General features: G+C 38.2%; 2 protein-coding genes across 3 annotated transcripts in view; one reads left to right on the forward strand and one right to left on the reverse strand.

Moving 5' to 3' along the window:
- Nucleotides 1-4,561, forward strand: part of kif28 (kinesin family member 28) — a gene marked incomplete in the record, with an annotated part of 14,923 nt that extends 10,362 nt beyond the window's left edge. The window contains 5 exon segments of the mRNA XM_014017202.1: nucleotides 1,038-1,204; nucleotides 1,334-1,428; nucleotides 2,591-2,720; nucleotides 2,813-2,943; nucleotides 3,065-4,561. Coding sequence (XP_013872656.1) covers nucleotides 1,038-1,204; nucleotides 1,334-1,428; nucleotides 2,591-2,720; nucleotides 2,813-2,943; nucleotides 3,065-3,223 — 682 coding nt within the window.
- The window catches only part of LOC106523685 (frizzled-3), a 33,082-nt gene continuing 11,413 nt past the window's right edge, over nucleotides 3,643-25,311 (reverse strand). Inside the window, exons 3-11 of one of the 2 annotated variants that reach the window (XM_014017205.1) lie at nucleotides 13,930-14,126; nucleotides 10,154-10,495; nucleotides 9,868-10,030; nucleotides 9,428-9,727; nucleotides 9,018-9,269; nucleotides 6,737-6,885; nucleotides 6,207-6,318; nucleotides 5,821-5,984; nucleotides 3,643-5,739 (exon numbers count right to left, since the gene is read on the reverse strand). In XM_014017205.1, the coding sequence (XP_013872659.1) occupies nucleotides 5,517-5,739; nucleotides 5,821-5,984; nucleotides 6,207-6,318; nucleotides 6,737-6,885; nucleotides 9,018-9,269; nucleotides 9,428-9,727; nucleotides 9,868-10,030; nucleotides 10,154-10,495; nucleotides 13,930-14,126 (1,902 nt within the window). In that variant the 3' untranslated portion in view covers nucleotides 3,643-5,516. Of the gene's footprint in view, nucleotides 5,740-5,820; nucleotides 5,985-6,206; nucleotides 6,322-6,736; nucleotides 6,886-9,017; nucleotides 9,270-9,427; nucleotides 9,728-9,867; nucleotides 10,031-10,153; nucleotides 10,496-13,929; nucleotides 14,127-25,311 lie in introns of both variants that reach the window. The other variant, XM_014017203.1, reaches the window with a different exon arrangement.

Raw genomic sequence — 25,311 nt, forward strand, 5'->3', positions numbered from 1 at the left:
ATATTTACTGAGAAAAATGGTGACATGTTCAATACTTATTTTACCTGCTGTATATTTCTTCTGCTGGAGCGAGGCACATGTTAAATAGAGACTTGTTGATTCTCTTACAGTATGACTGACCGATTGCAAAGTATAAAATGTAAGACTGTATCTAAACCAGGGGTTCTCAAACCTTTTGGGTGTGGGGACCCATTACAGTGGCGAAAAAAATTTCAGGTACCCCCTTAATAAAACCCATGCTGTTTTAAAAGATAATTTATTGTCATGTCAACCCCTAAATTCCATGGGAATACAGTATGTGGCCCATCATATCAAAATGAGGATTAAGTCAAACTTGGTCAAAATGACCTAATTACATTTTCAGACTCTTGGCTTTAAAGGCTAAATTTTGATACCTGGATCACTCTGATACCATCAGTTTATCCAGAGATATGACTTAATTTGTCTTGATGGTTATGATGTTTGGTCTGAATCCTAATTTTATGTAAATTTATTGAGTAATTTTTTTATTTTAATATAAATAACAAACCTCAAATATTATTTGTATATTAAGATTTCCCAGTTGGAAAGAAACAAAATCATTGTTAGCTCACAGGGAAAAATTCAAAATCCGTTTTTTTTGTTGCTACTGCCAAAAAAATGCTTCAAAAATGTTTTTAGGATTACATTTCAGACAGTTCATTCAAATGATACATTGATAAGGCATTAATTTATTATATTTTGACATATTGCAATTCTTGCAAACAGTTAAATCAAAACCTTACACCTGTATTTCTCCACATCCCACTTTTGGACTTAATCCTCGTTTCAATGTGATGGCTAACATTTATGTTTTTATTTAGTCTATTATGTTTGTTTTATTAGTTCATTGTTCTCCATGCATTTTTAAAAATAAAAACCAAATTAGCAATTTAGTGAAATTTTTTGAGGACCCCCAAGATATCTCTCATGGACCCCTTGGGGTCCTGGGACCCCAGTTTGAGAACCTCTGATCTAAACAGTCTCCATTTCTCCTCTTAATTCAGCTTCACTGGTAGTTTCAGGTTGTTTGACTGCAGCCAGCCTCTCTACACTCCAGCTGTGTGGCACAACATCAATCCTCTGTTGGATCATCGGGTCCACTTCACTTCCCTCTGCACCTCCCAACGTCTGCTGGACTACCTGCAGAGCAGCGCCGTGGTGGTGGAGCTCTGGGGTCTTCAAGGTAACGAAGTAAACAAGATACATTGTGAATAGATTCAGATATTTTGAAGGAGTGGTGCACTATTTTGTTCAAAAAAAGAGAGAACTGAGTAAAATTTAAGACTGCTGCTCAGTGTTGGTTTTTTGTTAGAGGGTTGCACTTCCCTGAGCTCGTCTCTTGAAGCAGTGAAGATGACGGCAGAGGGCACCTTCATCATAGATGAGCCGGGTCCACCAGAGACTGCAGTGAGTCAGAGCTTAAAGGGATCCCCGATTCGTTGTAACATTAGACTTTATTTGATAAACATATAATTTAACTGTAAAATAAAGACTGTAAAAATACTGTAGGATGTTTAGTTTTTATAATTTTTAAACTAAAAGTTTACAAATATATTACACGGACGGGGCCATTTTATTTACATGCAAAGCATTCTGGGTAAATGATGACGTGGATAGGTCATCGGTGCGAGGCTGCTAGCGAGCTATATCCACCCTGAAGGTTAATCTTGGACAATATCTGATGATCGACTCTTTTAAATGAAACCAGAGAGCGTTGACAGAGAGGAGAAGGTAGAAATGACTCAGCCTGGAAATGAAAATATGGATGGAGGACAACAGAGCTGCTTCATGGAAGAAGAACCTCAGCTTAGCCTGTTAGCTTTAGCGTTAGCCCTGACGCTATCACCATATCATATGTTTTAGCTCAGAGCTACACATTCTCCTCTAGTCACTGAGGTCCTCCATCCACATGACAGAGAGGGTAACACAAAAATGACTCAGCTGCAACTGAAAATATGGATGGTGGACCTCAGTTTAGCTTGTTAGTTTGTTGCGCTAGCGCTAAGCTAATACATATAAGGCAATATAGCGTTGGCGCTAGCGCAAAGACTAACAGGCTAAGCTGAGGTTGTTCTTCCATGAAGCAGCTCTGTTGTCCTCCATCCATATTTTCAGTTACAGGCTGAGTTATTTCTACCTTCTCCTCTCTGTCAACGCTCTCTGGTTTCATTTAAGAGTCGATCATCAGATATTGTCCAAGATTAACCTTCAGGGTGGATATAGCTCGCTCGCACCGAGGATCTATCCACGTCGTCATTTATCCAGAATGCTTTGCGTGTAAATAAAATGGCTCCGTGCGTGTTAATATATATTCTTAAAAATTTACAAAACTAAACATCCTACAGTATTTTTACAGTCTTTATTTTACAGTTAAAATATACGTTTATCAAATAAAGTCTAATGTTACAACTAATCGGGGATCCCTTTAAATCATTACTTGTAACTTGGAAGATTTGGAGTTCATATTTATTGTTCCTACACCATCACTAACTTTTTTAAGGTTAATGTCGTTTGAATAAAAGACAATAAAATATTACCAGGTATTTACACAAGTTTGTGTGTGTTGCAGGCTGCAGGCTCTGGGCTCAGTGGTTCAATCAGAGCTCTTCAGCGGGACTTGGAGGAACTGAGGAGTGTTAATGTTTCCCTCAGAAAAGAAAACCAAAGTCTGAGAGAACAACTCAACTCAGCCAAGAATGGTGACTGAACCATCCAACAGTTTGTATCTGAAAGCTGCTCACATGTGCACCATCTCACTCTAACATCCTCGGTTTGCTCCCTCTGATTTTAGGAGAGGGTGTGCGTGGACGCTCGATGCGTCCCAGCTGTGATGCAGAGTTTGCTCGTGCTTTGAAGGTTTTCTACCACAGCATGACTTCAGTCAGAGCTCAGCTGCAGCGCCTGCACAGACACAGGCCCAGTGTACGTCCGCAGCCTCAGAGTTACTGCAAACCTGATGCAGAACGGACAGACAGTGCAGTGCTTTATGGTGTTTGTCAGCACCATGTACTATACTTTCACTGTCTGCCTTTGTGTCCTGCAGGAGGAGTCGGACCTGCTCGGGCTCAGGCTGTTTGTGGACGAGCAGAGTCGTCTGCTGAAGGACTTCTCGGAGCAGCTGGAGCAGAGCGTCTCCACGCTCAAACAAGATGTAGCCGCCATTGTTCGTCGCAAACGAGAGCGGTCAGGAATCTGGTCTTAACTTAAAGTTATTTAAACTTTAAATATGTCTGGTCATTCTTTACTCTGGATATTCAAAAGGAGATGTAGACCCTGAGAACTTCACTCCTGAGTGATGTACTACAAAGTTGATAGTTTTCTTCTAACCTGGTTACTCATTACACATTTGCAGTAATTTTATTTGTAAGAAACTCCTTAATTTAATTCTTTTTATAGAAAAATTATACTGAAACATGTCATCAGAAATGATTAAATGTCTAAAATTAACCAGGTTAATAAACTTTGAGGTTAAGTCTATTTTTATGCCTTTACCTTTAATGTCAGAATCAAGTTTTAGATTTTGTTAAACTAGCTAACACAACAGCCATGTTGGCCTTGCTTCATAGTACCCCCCCTCCCCCCACTATATTATAAGTCAATGAATAAGCAGGTTTATTAGACTGAAGTTTACAAAATGTTTATTAAGCTGCATGTAAAAGGTTACAGTTCTAAACTGCAAATAAATTAGGTACACGCTTCAAAATTCACCATGTTATTGAACTCATGTTTTTAAGTTGCTGCAACTTTGAGGTGTCTCACTCACTGCTGAGTATTGAATATTATCGACTAAAGCAAACAAATTTTTACAAGTTAAAAAGCAAAGAGCTGTGTTTTTATAACGTTCACGTTTTTTTCTTTTCTTTTTGAGCATCTTATGTCTCATTTAGAGATAAAAGCACAGCCGTTAATGCTGGAAAGCAGTCATGAGAAAGTACAGACAGTTGCTGTAGGTCCAAAGAAAACCTCGTTGTGGGCTCATGTACAGTAGAAGAGAAAGAAGGCAGATTAGGAATCACACTACAGAAAATGTATGTACAACAGAGGAAGACAAACAAACTAGGCCATAAAAACCTCAGAACAAATGTTGTTGTGATTAGGAGATGAACAGTAGTCTAGATTCACCAGAATGAATCTGTCAACTCATTGTGCTGCTCTCCTAAAGTGTTAACTGCTATTAATCTGTGGTAATTAAAGTAAAATGTCACAATAGTGACAATTATGGTTTAGACAGAGGCAGCAGTGAAAGTTACAGAGGTAAACTTGACCTGCTGTGGGTCAGACATTGTCAGTTTTCTTATGAGTTGATGACTTAACTTTGTAGGAAACAGACAGTAATGGATCTGCAGGTCAGAGAAAAGGCTGAGGGTACAGGTGAGGTAGGTTAATTACATCTCAAACAAACGTTTATAATATACACTTCCTGTAACATTTACTTTACAAGCAGAACAACTTTTCACCGTCAGGTTTCTGCACCTCTTTGGGCACAGTGTACAGAAGCAGGTCAGTGTAGAACACGCCAAAAAAAAAAAAAAAAAAAAAAGTCCAAAAAAACCTGTTAGCCTCTTTAAAAATGTTTAAATGAACACCTCCGTCTTTTTAGTTACAAAGTTCAACAGATTCCTGAATCTGGGTAATACAATACTCTGGTTCTTGAAATAAAACACTGATCATACTGGTTTCTAAAGTGTCCAATAATAATTTTGTCTGATCTCCAGATAGTTGTGTGGAACAATTCACAACAACCTGTGTATATTAAGTTTTTTTTCTTTCCACGTCTCTTTGATGCTTTCAAGAAAAATAAAGTTTAAAACAGCTGATATTTATAGTTCTCTCTCACATGCACACACAACGTTTTAAGCAGCTGAAAACTTTCACAGTATAAAAAAATATTTTACTTAACAGAGGTCCACAATGTCAGGTCAGGCCTGTAAGTGTCAAAGTCACGCAAAGACAAACATTAAGAGCTGCAGTCCAGAACAAACAAGTCACTTTCAGGAGACGCATTACTGTGAAAGTGAAGTATTTCTGATTGTAACTAAAGCAATACTCGGCAGTGTTTACAAATCTACATCATAGTCACGTGGGTCCTGGATGAGAATTTACCACCATAAAATTGATGATTGAGTTTTTCAATCTGGAGTACAAGGTGCAGAGCACACCAGAAGAAACCAGTTGAAAGTGGAGTGCATTGACAACTTAAGAACCTTTAGTCAGTTCCTGGTTTCTGACCAGGAAAAGTTCTAGTTTTCCAACACTTTCCCTGAATAACGCCTCAAAGTTTAACTCAGTCTGAGGACGTGGATTACTTCTTTTCAGTTGAGTGAAGTAATCAGATTGAACACAGTGACCAACTTAATGTAGAAGAGACTGCTCATTCACTGAAGTGTTAACATGAAGCCACACAGGTCACAGAGTCCAGGATCAACACTCACTGGTACACTGAACACCAAGCTGTTTCTGCTGAGGAGAACCCTTTCTGTGAACCTGGAGACTCCTCAGGCGCTGGTTCCGTCATTCTCAGCAGCTCGGCTCTCACTCCCTGACGTTCCGTGGGTAATGAGAGCGTGCGGCGCCTCAGAAACGTCCCGCTGGCTGCTGCGCCTCGAGTGGCTGTCTATCTGATGCAGGCTGCTGTGAGCAGAGAGCGGGTGGTCAAGACGAGGCATGCTGCCGTGCAAACTGCGCTCCTGTGCACCTCGGTGCGCTGCAGAATCGCTTCTGAGAGAGATGGTGACAGAAACAGAAGTTAGAGGAGGAGCGAGGGGAGAAAAGCAGAGCGATGTGAATCCGTTGTTCCACCTGTCATCTCTGCTGCGGCGCAGGCTGCCGTGGTAGCTGGCCTTGCTGTGGATGCTGCTGGGTTTGCTTCTGGCTGAGGCAGGGTGTCCGTGGTGAGCCCTCAGTGGGTCGTCAAAGTCATCGAGAGTTGCCAAGTGGGTTGAAGAAGCATGTGTAGAGGTGCCCTACAGAGGGATGAGGAGTAAAAGAGCTAAGCACCAGAAAAAATTAACATATTTCAAACCTAAATGCTCATGACCTGCTATGGTTCAAACCCTAATAACCACTAATAAACCTTAAAATGTTGCGTGAAACGTTTAATTGTAAACCCCACAGGAACTGTTGCTTTGCGCTGAAGCTGACAGCAGGCTACATGAACTGTGGCTAGCTGCAGGTTGAATTCCTACCTGAGTGGAAGTCCCTCTGGATTTCCTGATGACGGGGGTGTTTGGTTCACGCAGCAGAGACTGGGTGAAGTCCGGCTGCTCCTGCAGAACCTGTCGGGACTCATTCACACCACTGCTGCAGAGGAGGAGAAGAAGAAATAAAAAGGGTGAGGGGAAAGGACAAAGAAATATGGAGGTAAAATTTGTCAACAAAAAACTGATCCAGAGAGACAAGAATAGACGTTTGAGTATGTGACAAAGAAAAGAAAATAATAAATGTAATGTGGTGAGGACAAAACTGCACATATACATCATTACAAATGTTCAAAAGTCTAACAGGTAAAATACTACGTATGTCACATGCTGCCAATATAATAATAATAGTAATAAAAAACTAATCAGGTTCCTAGTCTGTTCAGATTTGAGATATTGGTTAAAGAATATTAAAAAAATTTTTCTGCCCATATACTTTCAATAACATGGACAGAGGTAGATCTTTAATGGTTTATGTGAATAAAAACTGACAAAGCATTCTCTCAATGTCTACTTACTTCTTGCGTCTGCGTCCATGCAGGAAGCTGGCCCATTCAAAACAGGTCTTCTTACTGCCCACCCAGAAAACAGAGGGAATCCCCACCACCAACATCATCAGGTATTTAATTAGGAACAAAACCATGGCTGGTTTACCGCTCTGCTTAACCTGAGAGGGACAAAAATATTTAAATATTAACTCCATAATCATTCAACCAACACAGCGTAGTGATTTTAACCAGACTAACAGAAAGGAAGAACAACCTTTAGCATAAAAATGTATTTAACTAGTAGAGGCATAAGAGAAGTGAGTAAGACAGAAACACCTTGTTAGTAATTTCAAAGAATAAGGGTTAAATCAATTTCTCTGAAGAACTAAGCAGCAGTTGAACAGCAACCGTTTTCCCTTTAGCTAAACTTGAACTTTGCTGCTTCTCCCACTAGAGGGCAGGGGTTTACAACATTTCTTGGTTTTGATGAAAAGTAAATGTGGCAGGTTTACAGATTTTAATAAAATCGTGTTAATTTTCTTCAGTTTCTTGATTTTAGAAAAATAATCAAAGAGGCAGATTCGCATGATATTTACAACACCTCTATTTGATTTTCCTCAAAGACAAAACTATCATGTGATGAAACATTTAGAACATTTCTCAATCAATAAAGACAATTTACAATTTGTGACTTTTTAGGATGACCTGTGTACAAAACCAAATAAGTACTAATAGGTCAACATTTAGCCTGTCTAACTCAAGATAAAATTAAAGTCCTGAAATAAATAAAACAAGCTCTGGGTACTTAGAAAATGACCACCTGTTTAATTTGAATGAAATACACAGGATGTCTCGTTTTCTACAAACATAAATTGTATCCTCTGCCACACACACGCACACACACACACGCACACAGGAGCCCACTCTCCCAAGGTTAAAGATCAAATGACACATGGCAATAAATGAAATTCCGAAACTAAACGGCACGTAATGTGGATCGACTCATGAGGTCACACACAGATAGAGACATGAACACATTCGCTGACAAGTAACACAAGTGGTTGCACCTGCCTCCACACACTCACACAGACTGTCACATGCTAGCCAGCAGTTGTCTACGGGTCTGAAACAACACAGAAACAAATGTTTTGTTTTCTTAAATTTGTTTTCTACATTTTTTGCGTGCCCCTTTGTCCTGGTTGTTAATTAGAGCCAGACTTTCTGAAAACGCTACACTCCCGCTGCTCTTCATAACCGCTACAAAGCCCTCATAGAGGACAGGCAGCAGAGCATGACTGAGCAAGCCCTGAGAAAGAGACACCAGCTGAGAAAGGGAGGAGAGGGGAAGACGGAGGAGACGGAAAGATGCAAGTGTGTGAAAACCAGCCGAAAGGGTGAAAGACAAGGAGACAAAGAAGCCCAGAGCAAAACAAAGATTGCACTTTTTGTGGAGTCAGGCTGGAAAGCTGCATTAGGTGAACTAATGATGCGTAGAGCACTCTGGTTTCCTTCACAAACATCTCTTCACTCGGCCACACACGTCTATCAACCAGCTCCCTGTCTCTCATGAACACACAGGCCTTAATCTTTAATTTGTTTAGTTTGTGGGTTTTCTCTTTTCTTTAGTCTAAATTATTAACATGTCCATATTTATTAACTTATTATGAAAACGGTTTGTTAATTAAACTAATTAAACTTTTACAGTTGGGTAAAAACTATGTTTCCCTAAAACATTTGTGATTTTATCTTTTCATGCTTCGGTTAATCTTTTCATAGAGATATCTTTCACACCATCAGCAGTGTTTTCAGATCCTTTCATCAGTGACAGACTGATGCACACTGGCAGCTGGAATTGATGGTCTACAGCACATCAGCGAGACTCAACTTGTTAAAAAACAAACACACACCTTTTTAGTTTATCGTATATCTCATCTTTTCATCAAGGGTTGTTGCCTGAGAACTTCGTACTAGCCAACTGTGATGGTATGCTCTAAGTGTCTAAAAGACATTTACTGATTTAAATATGGTTGGTACCATCAAGAATTTGTCAAATTTTGATGTGCATTTAGCCGAGTTATCCAGCAGCTTCTGAGGAGTATTTTCAAACAGATTGTCAAAACTCATATTTTAGGAGACACTCAACAGATGTATTTTTGTTGCAATAAAGAAACGTTAAAAGATTAAAGCATATGGTTAAAACCATTGACTAATTTTAAACATACTTGTTTGTGTTAGGGACACATATCTTTTAAATGTTCACAAACAAAAAACAAATAATGGAAAGTGCAAAACCCTCATTGTTTCACTGTACCTTGTATGGGCAGGGGATGTGAAAACGTCTGCAGTTCTCTTCCATCCATGTTGTTTCCCAAATCGTCCGATAGTTGTGTTCATAGATGTAACAACCAATCACGGTGGTCAATGGGACGAGGTAGAGCACAGAGAATACTCCCATTCGAATCATGAACTTGACAAGTTTGGCCTGGTTTTCTTTCTCCAGAGGAATCTCCATTCGTACTTGATTTAGAGCAATAATTCCCACTAAAAGCAGCGAGACGCCAACCTGCAGAAATCACAAATTAATAAAATATATTGTTTTCTATAGTCCACACTTGTGTAAGATGTCAACCATTCAATCTATTCAACAGTCCATCTATCATACCCTCCCACTCATCACTTCTTTTAGCTACTTATCCACTCTTTTCTTACAGCTTTACTCACCGCCACATTGAGGCAGAGTGGTGCCAGAACAAACCACCGCAGGGCATCGATGTCATACAGGCCTATGAAACACACTCCACTGATCCCATCTCCTTCTATTTTATTCAAGGCCAACAGAGTGACAGTCAGGGCCCCTGGGAGGCCCCAGGCAACAGCATGGAAGAGGAGGGCTTTCTTCTCAATGGCCTCACTGCCCCATTTAGGCACAGCGGCCAGGAACCAAGTGATTGTCAGTATGACCCACCACACGCTGCCAGCCATGGTAAAGAAATACAGCACCATGAAGAAAAGCGTGCACGCCTGAGAACAATGAGAAGAACAACTTCTGTTTAATCTACCATGTGACAGGAGTCAGTAAAAGCTGATGTCTTTGAGGATCTGAATAACAAATGTGTGACGTTAGAGCAGTAATACTAGATGGAAATGTTTTAAACTCTCACCTTGTTATGAGAGCCCTGTGTGATGGTGGACGCTCTGAATTGTGCGGGGCTGACTGCATTGCATGCAACTCTGTCCTCCAGAAGGAAACCAAGGAAGAAGCCCAGAGACACCATGACGTAACACACAGCATAGAAGATGATTGGCCGCTCAGGATATCGAAACCTTTTGACAAACGCAAGATCAATTTAAACTCAATTTTGACACTCACATTATATTGAAAGTGGTCTGGTAAGATAAACTCAGAAAATTTAAGTTAGAAACCAGACAAATTTCAGCCTTTCAGACCTTGTAACATCAATGAGGAATGTCAGGAAGGTGAAGAGCGTTGCAGACAGACACACAATGGAAATGACTCCGATGAAGTATCGGGTGAAGGTCAGCTCCTGCTGGTTGAAGAACATAGAGGGGCAGGGAGCAGAACAGTCCTTCCTTCCCATAAAGGTGTAACCCAGGTCTGGGTCGATCTTGAGCTCTCTGGGGCACCAGAAACCATAATCTCTTTGGACAGTCATGGACGACTGGTCATTGGGTTCAGAGCCTGTTAGCGGGTCCTCTGGGCGAGGATAGAGTGCAGAGTCTGTTTGCAGGTCCTCTGGACGAGGATAGGCTTCATTACAATCTGGGAACCTGAAAAACAATAACATACATATGTCATACAAATTAATCTGCAATGAAAAAAACAATATACCAATGGTATTTTTTGTAATTGTTACATAATTTAGTAGGTAAACAGACTACTGTCTTACTGAAATAGTTACTGCATGATTTAGAGTAAGGAAACAGAAAAACTTATTTTAGTAAGCTTTGGAGAAGGGTGAGTATACAGTTTTTACTTCTTCTCATTCCTTTTTAAATATTTGTTATCTGTTGTATTCATATTTTTATACATGTTTGAATTAAACTTAAATAAATATTTCTAAAACTTTACATTATCAATAGCCTGGTTAAAACCAGCCCCTTGTCCTTTGCTTTGCTTCAAACTAGAATTGAGTGGAACTGTGTAGGAAGGCAAGGGCCAGGCTACATTATCACACATTACAGATCACTCATTTGGACATCACAACAACCTTTAAGATTAAAAGAAAATTATATATATATACCATGAAAACATCACAAGAAGCTTAGATTACAGAGCTTGATTAAAAATGGTGACTATGTGTCAATAAGACAAGTTTCAGCAGAGAACTTGACAAACATTTGAATTGTAACGTAAATGTAATGTACTCAACAAATATTACCAACCTACGTAGTTTCTGTTGTAAGCTGACAACACATGAAGGACATTTATTTAATGTCAATGATTAATTTCTACCAATCTTTTACATAAGAAATATTAAAATTAAACAATTAAATTAGGAAACAAAAACTTTTGTGTTGCAAAAGGTCTTAATTTCACAATAAAAAGTAGGCCTAAAAAACTATACGTACATTGCCTAGACAGTAGCAAACATCATACTGGCAGGGACTGGACTCTTGCTTCCATGTTTTAAATCGGACTGAAGTCAAGAATAAAGAAAAGCCGTTTTAAAAACTAATTGTTAACCTGATTTATCCATTAAACAACCAGTTTCAGTGTCTTTTGGGATCATAGGAGTCCTGGAACACCCACGTATGTCATGCTTCACTGGTCTAGCTGACAGTTTGAAGTTATTTAGTTGTCTATAATTATGCATTGTGTTTTGTCAGACTACAAGTTACACTACCAGAAAAACAGTTCCAGAGAATACATTTATATCACAACTACTTGTTGTGTGTTTGGTGCACCAAATCCTCATCTTCACTCTTTTCATTTAACCTCTGCTGACATTGTCAGTCCTTGCCTCATGTCACCATAAAACTTTCCTGTGAGACGTTTGTTTTTAAATGAGTGTAGACGACTATTTTATTTGGTTTATTTTGAAGATACGTATTTTGGAGCAAAGACTTTTAAATTCGACAGCTGCTTTAAAAGTACATGGTGTTGCAAATCTCAGGTGCAGAGAACCACAAAAACCACAAAGCTCACATCTTACACAGCGAATATGGCAAGTTAAGACATGGATTAGGGATGTGTAACAAAGCAGACATGCCTGTATTTTTAAATGAATAATGGAGGATAAACCACATTGAAGAGATCTGATTTTTACTTGGCACTTAAATGCAAGAAGTAGAACTTGGAAAATGCAGCTGGTGTGGTGAGAGAGGGCTTCAAAGACCAGAGGTGTCAAGTACGGTAACTAAGTACAAATACTTTGTTACTTCACAGAAATTTTGGTTATACTATAGTGAAGTAATTAGTTTTCAGCCTACTTTATACTTCTACTCCTTACATTTTAATTCAGTTAGCTTTACTTCCTACTCCTTACATTTTAAAATGCAAAAAGTATTTAATTCCTATTTAACTTTGACTTGTTTTTGTTCCATCTTTTCATTGTTCAGAAAAAAATATATAAATCTATCCAGATACATGGAGTCGTGGATAGAGTGAGTTTGATTATGGTTGGATGAGAAGTGTAAATATAAACCATTCTGATATCTTATTGGACTGAACTCACTCCATCACACCTGTATGACACAAATCACATCACATCCAGCAGGACACACTGTAGCAGATGGAGCCTAGAATGAAGATGATCATGGCTGAAACAGCTAGTCTAGTCATTTAATTCAATAACTTTCAACATTAACATTTTAATTTAACATTATACTCATTGACTTTAGAAGGGAAAAAAAAGGGGGGGGGCATAGAGCCCTGTGGCACAGTCTAAGCTTTTATCCTTAATGTTTTTAAGTGTTCATTAGTTTTACTTTTATACTGTAGTTTTAAAATCATTAATACTGATACTTCTACTTCCAAAAAAGTATTTTTAAGCCCTAGTATCTATACTTCTATCCATCCATCCATCCATTTTCTGTACACGCTTCTTCCTTTTCAGGGTCGCGTGGGTCACTGGTGCCCATTTCCAGCAGTCACAGTGCGAGGGGCAGGGTACACCCTGGACAGGTCGCAAGTCCATCACAGGGCCACACATAGAGACAAACGAGACAAACAACCATTCACTCTCTCACTCACACCTAGGGACAATTTAGAGTTATCAATTAACCTAACAGTCATGTTTTTGGTGTGTGGGAGGAAGCCGGAGTACCCGGAGAGAACCCACGCATGCACGGAGAGAACATGCAAACTCTACCCAGAAAGGTCCCCCGGACCGGGATTTGAACCGGTGACCTTCTTGCTGAGAGGCATCAGCTCTACCAACTGAGCCACCGTGCCGCCATCTATACTTCTACTTAAGTAATAAATGTGAATACTTTTGACACCTCTGTCAAAGACACAAACTAGTGCTAAGAAATAACAGACAATATGTAGTGGTGGTGGTGGTGGGGTCAACACTCGCAACATATTACAAAAACCACTTGATCAATTTGAACTTCTACTTTTGTCTACATAAATAACACCAAGAACAGAAGCAAGAAGCAATGGATTAAAAAAAGTTAGGATTTTATGTTTTTTTATCATTTCATACAGAGCTCTTTATTCAGTTATCAGTTAGTCCTCAAGTTCTTCACATATTTAAATTTAATCCTGAAGTGTAATGCATATTTTGAAGATATACAAGACAGATGAGTGAAATATTGATTTAGAATTAACTCTTTGCCGTCACTGTCCTCATCATTTTTTGTGCACTGATTTGCTAGAGTCAGTCAGAGCCAATTTCTCTGACAGCCCCAAAACTAAAAGAAAAAACAAAAATAAAGCAATAACAAAAGTCAGCAAGGTCTGGAAGATAGTTTAACACACACAAAGAAAAAGAGACAAACATACACTTACAGACTCTCTAAACATTCCTGACAGCCAATCATCAGATTGATGTATAAAACCTCTGACAAACATTCCTGACTTGTGAACAACTTTCTCTGATCTCTACTGAAGTCCTTGTAATTTCTTGTTGAACTGTGTCTGCTAGTAAATCTCTGCCTCTGCCGTTGAATGAAAGTTGACTCAGGGAAAACTACCACAGTCTGTAGCCAAGTTATGACATTTTAAAACAAAAGAAAAAAAAAGTATTGTATAGTCATACCTGCTGCACTCCATGTCCTCTGGCCAAGCCACTCCAAATATCTCCATGAGCTTATGGCACTCATCCTTGGCTCTCTGGCAGATGGATCGACATGGCATAGACATCCGGCCATACTCAGTGCACACTGGAGCATACAGTGCACATAGAAACATCCTCAAGTCAACACTGCACACGAGGTTTACCATTGGATGAAAAGGCTTTGGAAAAAAAAAGAACAAGAATTTCTATTTAAAACTACATAAACTCAAAAGGAAATGTTGGCCAAGTGCAATGCAGTGTACATTTTTATACAACAATTTCAAAGATGTTTTACACAGAAATACATACTCATTAACACAAACATTGGAAATGCCTGTACATGACGTACTTTTAACCTATAAATAGCCACCAAGGAGGAGGAAAAAACTAGAGTAAAACAAGTGAGTTCCAACCCTTCTGTAACAAACTGTACCACTATATGACATTAATGCTCAGAGGCTTCTGAAATATGAACGGCTGCAGTCAGATTACCATCACTGCTTTAAAGCAGGGGACAGTAAAGACAGACCTCCATAGGATGAGTTACAATCATAGGTTAGGCAACCAAACAGTGTGGCTTTTCACACATAAGGGTTGGGCAATATTGGCAAAAAAATTAATCACGATTAATTGTGGTATTTAGCTGATTATGATTAATTTGACAATTAATCCCCTGGACACCCTTATGTCCTAGTCACATGACCAATTTAGTGGGAAAGATTTGCTCTTCATAAAAATCTGTTCCAAATTGTGTCAAAATTATAGACTTCAGTCTATACATCAAATTTTAAATTGTGTCGATAGATAAAAAAATTACAAAACTTTTTTTTAAATGTTCGTCATATTTGAAGTGGAGAGGAGCAGCGAGCGGACTCTGTCTGGTGGCATTAATCGTATTAATCGTCAAGTGCCAAAAAAATAATCGATTAACGTTTTTCTGACGATTAATTGCACACGATATGATTATGCCCAACCCTATCACACACTACACATTATATACTGCTCCCTTTTGTGGTAGACACAAACCTGAAAATAAGACCTGTGACCTTTATGGTGTTTGTTGAAATTCACTAAATCATTTTGTTGTATAGGGAGGAAATACTTTTTAAGGTGGGTTTTTTGTAAACTCTCACAAAACGCGCTGCTTAGCTGCACACAACATACTGGCCTGGATTCACAAATGTTTTTCACCACTTTAATAAGCGCAATTTCTATACTGATTTATAAATTCCTTCCTGAATGTGACTTTTCTCTAATACAGTCAGATGTTCATGAAGTCAGTCTGAGTCGTATGTTAAAACCTGCAGTTCACTATGAGAAAACATTTTTCTCTCTGTCACGTCTGTTGTTGATGTGTATAAGACAGATAATTTGTGCAAAGAGGACAACGTATGTGGGCTGTGTTCTGATGCTAAGGGCTCACACCTGCTGAATCTGATCGGCGTGTTTTCACCAGTATATAATTAGTGAAATGATGCTGAGACAAAACACCTAAGAGGAGCTAATGAATACGTGAAGATAAAGCACTATTATGTTATAATTAATCTGAGCCCGTGTTTGTGTAGATCTGAATTATTGTACATGACACAAAACACTGCACTTACATCGATCAGTTACCACAAAACGTCAATATATGCTTACAGTGTGTATCAGTGCATTTGTGCAAATATTCATGCATCAGTAGATATGTGTTGTGTGCATGCTGGAGTGATTTCATAGGTTGTAAGTGTATTTTGATCGTTACTCAATTGCTGTGTTCTAGATTCACAGATGGAGAAGATGCTCCACCAGTAAATGGAAGCAGTGGTGCGTGAGCGTGACACAGATTTGAGTACTGAACAGAAATGAACATCACGTGCACAGAATTCATCTTTCAATAATTTCAGCATTTTAAAAACTCATATTTTTGTTTCCTTCTTGTTGAAATGCAAAGTTGGATTTAGCAGCACGTGTATATTTGTTTAGGTAGATTTGTTTGGACCTATCAAATGTTGACAGGATTGATTAGCCATGCAGAGTCATTGAGTTACTGGGAGAAGAAGCTGAAAGTTGAACTATAAACAGTGTTTTATAAAGTATCTCAACGTGATACTTGAGTATACTTAAGTCTTCTATAAGAATATTACTTGAGTAAAAGTCTTAAAGTATCTGATATTTTTTGTACTTAAGTATCAAAAGTAAATTTCTGACACAAAATCTACTTAAGTATTAAAAGTAAAAGTACTGAGTAAAAGTGAGCAGTTAGATTTTCCTAAATGGCATTTATTGGGAGGTAACTTCTCCAGAAATATTTTTTCTAACGGCGTGCAGCTGTGATGGACTGAACAAAGTAATACGGTGTCAGAATTGTATATATTTATACTTCTCATCCAATCACAATTAAATTTACTCTATCCAGGAGACACAATTTATCAGGATAGTAATTTTTTAAATAATAAAAACACGGAATAAAACAAGAGAAACAACTTTCTACTTCTTACCTTTTTTAAAAAAATGTAAGGAGTAGAAAGTACAGATAATTGTGTAAAAATGTAATGAGTAAAAGTAAAAAGTACACTGAAAAATAATTACTCAAGTACAGATAACCAAAATTTCTACTTAAGTACAGTAGCAAAGTATTTGTACTTAGTTACTTTATAACTCTGACTATAAAAAGATTTTCTAAAATTTAACAACTAAGAAAGGTTTACAAAACAAGACACTTGCTTTTTAGAAACTACAGCTGCACAGATATTTCACAATTTATTTTTAATAATTCTGACATGAATTCTACAGGTCTGTGACAAATATTTTATGTAAGATTAGCCCAATGGGAGTACTTCTACCTGCATTAACTCAAAACATTTTTTTTGCATCTTGTCTAAAAATGTCTCGTATTTGTGTGTGCACTACCATTATCCTAGTAATCATGTGTAGTGAGAGTAACAATCACATTCAGACAACAAAGAGAGGTTAAAAGCAATAGAGATTAAAAATAATATCATCTGAAAACGTTGTCTTGTCCTCAGTACGAGCACCGATCTGACAATCCATCTTCACCACCGTCTGTCCACCTGTCTCACTCATAAATCTGCTTTGGGCCTAAGGCCACAACTGAAAGTGGTAACTAGGTTCTGAATGAGTGTCTTTTCTTGCCTGGAAGAGAATAAGCTTTCTTAAAGTCCCCTCAATCAAACTCCTCTGCTAATCGGCTTGGGACTCCTATTTTGTGTGTCCTCATTCTACCCATTTCTCTTGTGCGTGCAGATATTGCGTGTCTTCATTTGTGTTTTCAGTGTATGTCCTAGTTTTTGCATTTAAACGTGCGTGACGAAGCAGGGTTTTCGTGCCTGCTCAGATAATCACGTGTGCAGAAAGCTGTGTGCAATTATTCTGACATTCAGGGCAATTGCCTCCCATCTCTCTCCACAAAGAGAATATTGATATTAAGTGGCTTGGCTGCGCCACCCCACAAAAGAGGAAGGGACTGGCAATCAGCTTCCCACAGAGAATAACTCAAGTGAATTGCCTGACATTATGTATGTCAGTTGTGATAGACAAGCACGGAGAAGACAAAAATGGAAAAGCCTGCAAAACTGCCCTGAGGGTAAAAGCAAGATCCAACTAAAACATGGGTAATGTTGAAAAATGAGATGGGGGTGGGGACAAGAAGATACTACAAGCATTTAAAAAAATAACACTTTGCTTTTCTTCAATGAATAATCTTTGTGATTATACAGTACAAAATGTCTTCAAGCAAATTATTTTATTAGTATAAATTCAATTCAATGTTGGCCAAACAATTTCTGGACAAGCATAGCTCTTCCTTACAGGTTACCAACCACAATTTTATTGTATTGTGTGAAAAAAAAAGAGTTATCTATTTAGAAAAAAAAATAAAGAAAAAGGAAGTAACCTAAACACATTTGCTCAGAAAAAATGTTTGGGGGAAAAGATGTAAAAATAACTTTAGCATGTGAATGAAATGAAAGCAACTGTGAGCATTCTGAATAAAAATAATAGAACCAGAATATTTTTTTCTGTTGAAAAAGAAGAAGAAAAAGACCCCTGACTGGTCCACCTCTGAATCAATGGAGGGATTAAGTTTCTCTTCTTTACTTCGTCTCTCCACAAAAGTTCAGGAGGAGGGAAAGAGACAAAAGGTTAAAGAAAAAACAACAGAAAAAATACAAAGTTAGAGGCATGTGATTAACATAATGCACCAAATTATACTACTGGCAAATAAGAGATAGAAGATGTAGCTGTAATTTTAGAGGTGAAAACAGACTGTGGTATTTTAAACATTTACCGTAGTTATGTGTGTGAAAACCTTTAATACTAGACTACAGCATGTTGAGACTGAACAAAAAGTTTTTTCTGTGTCAGCTACCTGAGTGTTCCTGGTGGAATTAAATGAAATGTTGCAACAACAGAACGACAGTGACATTCTACACATTTTAGTAATGGGTTGGTTACTTGGCTGAGATATAGTCACAAAAACTAAATTGGAGAATTCTAACCAAAGAGCCAGCTTTCCTTTGTGCACCTTTCCCTGGTGACCAAACACAAAGTCAAACTCCACAATTCAAGGTTTTAGTTTTGAATTGTACATAATTTTCTCTAAATAAATTTGATTGATATATTTTGTTTAGTCAGTATTATTTTCCGTGGGCATGTCTGTGGTGGTGGTGAGAATCTGGCATGTGCAGAAGGGGGGGAGAAAAGAAAGAAAAGCAAGAAGAAAGAAGAAAAAACAGAAACCTGGAGAGGAATTGAGAAGAAAGAGAGTGGCTGTTACTCGGTGGATTAGAGAGTCAAATGGATTTGAAGGAGTGCTTAGTGTGTGAGAACCTCACACACTTCCTCTAGCTGTCACCAGTTTTGTTTTGTGGTCATATCAAGGTGACAGGCTGTTGAGTCTAAGCTTCCAAAAACACAGGCCTCGAACTGGCACTGGTCCAACTAGTTTTATCAAAAGCTGCACCATTCAGTGTTGTGGTGTACACGACTACCAACTGTATCATATTAAACAGGTACTGGACACTGCCTTTTACCTCTGAGCAGCTTCTTCATTGACTGCTTCATGTTTTATTGTTGTGTTATGACTGAAATCTAGGGTAAAATAAATTCTGAAAAAAAATTGAAAGCATGAACTCTCATCAAATAAACCGTTCCTTTTCTTTGTGGCTCAGGAGTAACTTAAAGGGATCCCCGATTAGTTGCAACACTAGACTTTATTTGATAAATATATAAATTTAACTGTAAAATAAAGACTGTAAAAATACTGTAGGCTGTTTAGTTTTTATAATTTTTAAACTAAAAGTTTAAAAATATATTACACGGACGGGACCATTTTATTTACACGCAAAGCATTCTGGGTAAATGATGACGTGGATAGGTCCTCGGTGTGAGCGAGCTATATCCACCCTGAAGGTTAATCTTTGACAATATCTGATGATCGACTCTTTTAAATGAAACCAGAGAGCGTTGACAGAGAGGAGAAGGTAGAAATGACTCAGCCTGTAACTGAAAATATGGATGGAGGACAACAGAGCTGCTTCATGGAAGAAGAACCTCAGTGTTAGCCCCAATGCTATCACCATATATATGTATTAGCTCAGCGCTACACATTCTCCTCTCGTCACTGGGGTCCTCCATCCACATGACAGAGAGGGGAACACAAAAATGACTCAGCCTGCAACTAAAAATATGGATGGAGGACCTCAGTTTAGCTTGTTTGTCGTGCTAGCGCAAAGGCTAACAGGCTAAGCTGAGGTTGTTCTTCCATGAAGCAGCTCTGTTGTCCTCCAACCATATTTTCAGTTCCAGGCTGAGTCATTTCTACCTTCTCCTCTCTGTCAACGCTCTCTGGTTTCATTTAAAAGAGTCGATCATCAGATATTGTCCAAGATTAACCTTCAGGGTGGATATAGCTCGCTCACACCGAGGACCTATCCACGTCATCATTTACCCAGAATGCTTTGCGTGTAAATAAAATGGCTCCGTCCATGTTAAAATATATTTTAAAAATTTGCAAAACTAAACAGCTTACAGTATTTTTAAAGTCTTTATTTTACAGTTAAAATAAATGTTTATCAAATAAAGTCTAATGTTACAACTAATCGGGGATCCCTTTAAGAGTAAAAAAACTGGCATTTTCCTACTAAACCTTGCCAAAGTCTCTGGACACATCATCCTCACACACAGTATATTTTCTCTCATGCCATCTCTGTTTCAACTCACTCTCAAATCAGTTGTTTATGGCCTGCAGCATAAATGCTGTCAGACCATATCAGCTGCTTTCATTACACCGCACATCACAGTAGCTATGAGAACTAAATCCTTTATTTACTCTCTTTCAGCAAAAGCAATAATGCTTTTATTTGCTTCTCCCTTTCTCCTCCTGCCAGTAGATTCATCCATTTCTGCTCCTGCTACAGACTATTGCTAACATCCTCCTTTAATGCATTAAAGCCAAATTACATTCTCTCTTACTCCCTACGGTGTAAGTAAAGTGCATCATTACAGTTCAGTTATATAACGGTTACATGATGACTCCATCCCCTCATACTGCCCACTTTTTTCATTTTAAGTATTGCAGTCCTACTGCTGTCCTCCACTTATAAATTTTAATTCAAGCTACATTTTAGAGTTCCGATATGCATAAATACTGAATGTCTTCATAAAGAAATACAAAACACACACACACACTGGCGATGTGCCTGCCTCAATTCTCTCCTGTGCTCGAGACACACAGGCGTTGGCTTTAAATGGATGAAGTGCACATTTTCTGACGCTCTCCTCCCTAATCTCTGAATAGACGGTTAAGAAAGGGGCACAGTTCTCTCACACTCTCTCCCTCTTTCATCCATTTGTTGGTTTATCCATGTCTGTCCATCGTTCAAATCGGGAGGACCGCACAAAGCCGTTAATGGCATTCCCTTTCACGCTCACTTCCCCTCCCATCTTCCTTCTCTTGTATTCATGTCTTATTTTCTTTGCCTCCCATTTACTCACAGCAATTATGTTGACACGGACTTGTCCACCTTCACTTCTTTTGCCTTTTTGCTCCTTTTAACATCAGTATTCATCGACTTTCTGTCATCTTATAATGGGGGGTGGGGGCTATAAAGCTATAACAAATGCAGTATACTGGTTATCTACAGTTCTCACCCATTACCTTCATTTAAAAGTAAAATTATAACTTGCTCAGTTTTTGTTCAGCATTTGATTATAAATTTAATAGGGATGCATCGATATGAAAATTTCAGCCAATATCAATATCCGATATAATTACCGGTGCTATGGCCGATAACCGATATTTACCGATGTTACACAAACACACAAATTATACTATAAATATACACACAAACACACTTGGGTCTTTTTTTGATACCGTAAATAAACAACCAGACCTCTGACATGGCTCTACTTCAGTTATTCCTAGTTACGCAGCGTCAATATCACTATCATGACCAAACAGATGCCGCTCAACCAACCATCTCCCCTCTCAAAACAGAAACGCAAAGCAAAAAAAGTGGGAAATCAATAATCGGATGTTAATATTGGCCCAGTTTTACGTATTGGACCGATACTGATATTATAAAAAAATTGCCAATACCGGCCGATACTGATATCAGAACAGATATCTCATGCATCCCTGAAATTTAGGGATGCACCCATGACCCATATGAAAATTTCAGCCAATATCGATATAATTATTGTTGTTATGGACGATAACCGATGTTTACAGATTTTACACAAACACACAAATTATATTATACATATATGCACAAACACACTTGGGTCTTTTTTTGATACCGTAAATAAACAACCTGACCTCTGACATGGCTCCCTACTTCAGTTATTCCTGGCTGTGCAGCATCAATATCACTATCATGATCAAACAGATGCTGCTCAACCAACCATCTCCCCTCCCAAAACAGAAACACAAAGATAAAAAGTGGGAAATCAATATCGGACGTTAATATCGGCCCAGTTTTACATATCAGAGCGATAGAAATATTCTAAAATTGACCAATATCGGCCGATACCGGTATTAATGCCAATATATTGTGCATCCCTACTAAAATTTAAATATTCATTCTTATGTTAGTTTCAAGGAGCTGCAGGTTGCAGACCCTGACTCAAAGTAGGTTAGGAAGAAGAGGTCAAAGGAATATAATATTAACCCAATCAGGAGTAGGATGTCTTGATGTTATCAGCTACACTAAGAGAGGCTAATGTAATAATCAATGATCTAACCCAAGATTACTTGAAACTGTATCTTTATTGAGTCCTTCATCTCTAGTCTTTGCCAGACAACAATGAACAAAGCAAAAATTTAGAGACCATTCCTAGCTGGTGTCTTAGCTTAACCAAAGTTGAAAAGTTGTTATTTTATAGCTGTAGGCCCAGAATTTAAAGAAAACAACACAACAATAATTGTAAATCAAATTATAAATTAGATTTTCTGAATTTGTTATGATTCTATATTGTCTAAAACAAATTTTCAAAGTAAAATTAGAAACTAAATACATAATTTTATTTGCTTTCCCTTTATTTTACAATTCCTTTATCCTCCCCCTTGTCTTCCTGGTTTATTCTAGAACGTACCACACATCATCCAATTTTCCTCCCATGCCTGTGTCCCTCCCTTCCTCCATTCCTCCCTTCCCTTCTTAGCCAGTTTAACTACCATGGCAACAGGTGATGTGAAGACTCTTTCATGGCCATGCCTCATTGAGGACAAGAGACAAACACTCATCCACTCACATTTTGGTAGATCTTCAACAATGGGAAACAATTTAAAAAGTATATCAAACAACCGTGCACATGAGGCAACACAGAAAAGTGTGAAAATGAGAATAAAAGCATCTAAGAAGCATAGGACAGGGAGGGCAAATTAATGATTAAAGATGGAGAACCAAAAGTGTGAGCTGAACACACACACGTCCTAACACCATATATAACCACACACAAATATGTGTGTGTGTGTTCAGTCTTTTATTATTAATATAGACTTTACTTTCTATAAGGAGACCCATCAGCATACAAACTACGATAGATGCATTAATATGGAAGCCATTTTTGAAGAGCTGAAAAGCCGGCTTGGTAAGTGCACAATTAGTGGCACAAGAGCTTTTAAAGCTGATGCTGATTCTGATTTGCAGTGTGCTGGAAATATAAGAGCAGCATTGTGTTGAGTAGCTTTGCATGAGAAGGGGATCAATGATTGCAAATGTGTGTATGTTTGTGTGCATGTTAGTGTAAGTTGGGATTAGTGCTAAGGTTTAACTTTCTCCAACTGGCTGCTGACACATTTCCACTCACACACACCATAGACCAGGTCATGGGTTCAGATTAGGACCATAAGACATGGATAACCTATATTTGTGTTAATTGTGCACCAAAAGGCTGCAAGCCATCTGAAAGAATAGACAACCCAACAGCTACTCAAAACAGAAAAAGTACCCAAGAAACGCCCTCTAAAGACAACTAAATTCTTTGAAACTATTTCAGTCCAAGCAAATGGGATAGATTTTTAAACCTTTTGATTTTAACTAGATCGTTGCTTTTCATCACAGTTTCTCAAAAATATATACTAGTAACTAGTGCTGAAATGTAAAACGAATAATGTCATTGTAATTATCTTTTAAAGCAGAGGGCAAACTGAAGTTGTGTAGAATATAGAAAAAGCTTGGACATGTGCGTTTATAGGTTTTGAGTTGTTTTATGACAAAACTAATGCTGCCCTCCTGCTTATAAGGTTGTTGGTTGTTGCAGTGTATATTAGAACGATCTTGTTTTCCACCTAAAGGCATTTCAGCACAGCCAACATACTGACCAGCTTTTGTCTCCTCTCTTTATTACTGAATGGCTAACCTAAGGCTAGAAGATGAGATGGACCCATTGATGCCAATATCAGTCAGTCCAAAAGTGATCAACTATCTTATTCCCATTAATGCATTTTTATTATTTGTTTTTTTTTTTTTAAATTTATTCAATTCCTAAGAAACAAAATTCTATATATACTAAAAAAGGAAGAAAATACAATGAAATGAAAGGCAGCAGAGAGAAGAAAGAAATCCCTTTTTTCTCAAGTAAAAATTCAAACAATAATTATAAATTAATGCATTTTCAGTCAGTATCAGCAATTTTCATTATACCCTTTGAATCCTTCACAAAGCATTTAATATGTTAACCTCCCAACACACTGACTACTGTGCAAAGGCATTTAGCAGAAATAAACAAATAAAAATCAATCTTTAGAATGAAAACTTGTGTTTATGTATTTATGCCAGGCTATGGGGTGGTATTTTAGAACTGGAAAATCCCTTTTCAAATCTGTTTTAGGAATTGTGAGGCTGAATAAGCAGCGGTAGCAGCTATGTAGACGGGAACAGTCTGCCAAAAAACAGCACCAGGCAGTGCTTTTGTTCAGGGCATAAATAAATAATTACTTCATTTGGGTTAGGAGCTTTAACAGACTGTCAGAATAGGCGGGATAATTAAGAGTTCAACTGAAATAAACAGGAACTTTTAAACTGAATGAGGACCTGTCTATCTGTAGAGTAAAGGGGTAATGAGCCTCTTCAAATGCAAAAAAAAGCAAGTGCACATATGTGCACGCACACACACACACACACACACACACTTACTTAACATGGTACAAAAGCAACACAGCCACCCCACACACCCACAAAGCATACCTCTCTAACAAAACTCTTTTATATTCACACAAAAACACAACAAGCCTCAATCGCAGGTTTTGAGCCTGAACGTGCGTGCACAAAAACACACACACACTTGTTTTTATATCCTCATGAGGACTTTGCATTGACTTCACTTAATTTAACGGCCATTTCTACAGCTTTTCCCTGACACCTTACCCGAAACCTAACCTCATAGGTACCTGACCCAAAATCCAGCATAAACCTAACCCACCAACAGCGTTCACCCCAGTGGGAACTGGGCTTTTGTCCTCACCAGGATGTGTACTAGGAAAATGGTCAAAAATTTTCCCCACCAGGTAGCAGAAACATTCACACACTCACACACACAGAAACATGTTGGCCTCAGGGTGGCTTTTTACAAATCAACCAGTCTGATTCTGAAACACAGGACCCCATGGTGAGAGAAACACAAACAGCAGAGACAGTAGAGTTGAAAGACTTTACACAACCTGTTATTTTGCTCGTACTTCCCTCCATTTCATTTCTCACACTCTTTCCTGGCATTTCCCTTTATTTCAACACTTTTCTCATCTGTTACTTTTGGGACCCATATGGATTATTAGCCCATCTACATTTGAAAATAATTTTAACATGTTTTATTGTTTGTTCAGATATTTGTTGTCTTTATGTGTGTGTGTGTGTGTATATA

This window comes from Austrofundulus limnaeus, unplaced genomic scaffold (assembly GCF_001266775.1).
Source record: "Austrofundulus limnaeus strain Quisiro unplaced genomic scaffold, Austrofundulus_limnaeus-1.0 Scaffold163, whole genome shotgun sequence".
In the NCBI taxonomy this organism is placed as follows: domain Eukaryota; kingdom Metazoa; phylum Chordata; class Actinopteri; order Cyprinodontiformes; family Rivulidae; genus Austrofundulus; species Austrofundulus limnaeus.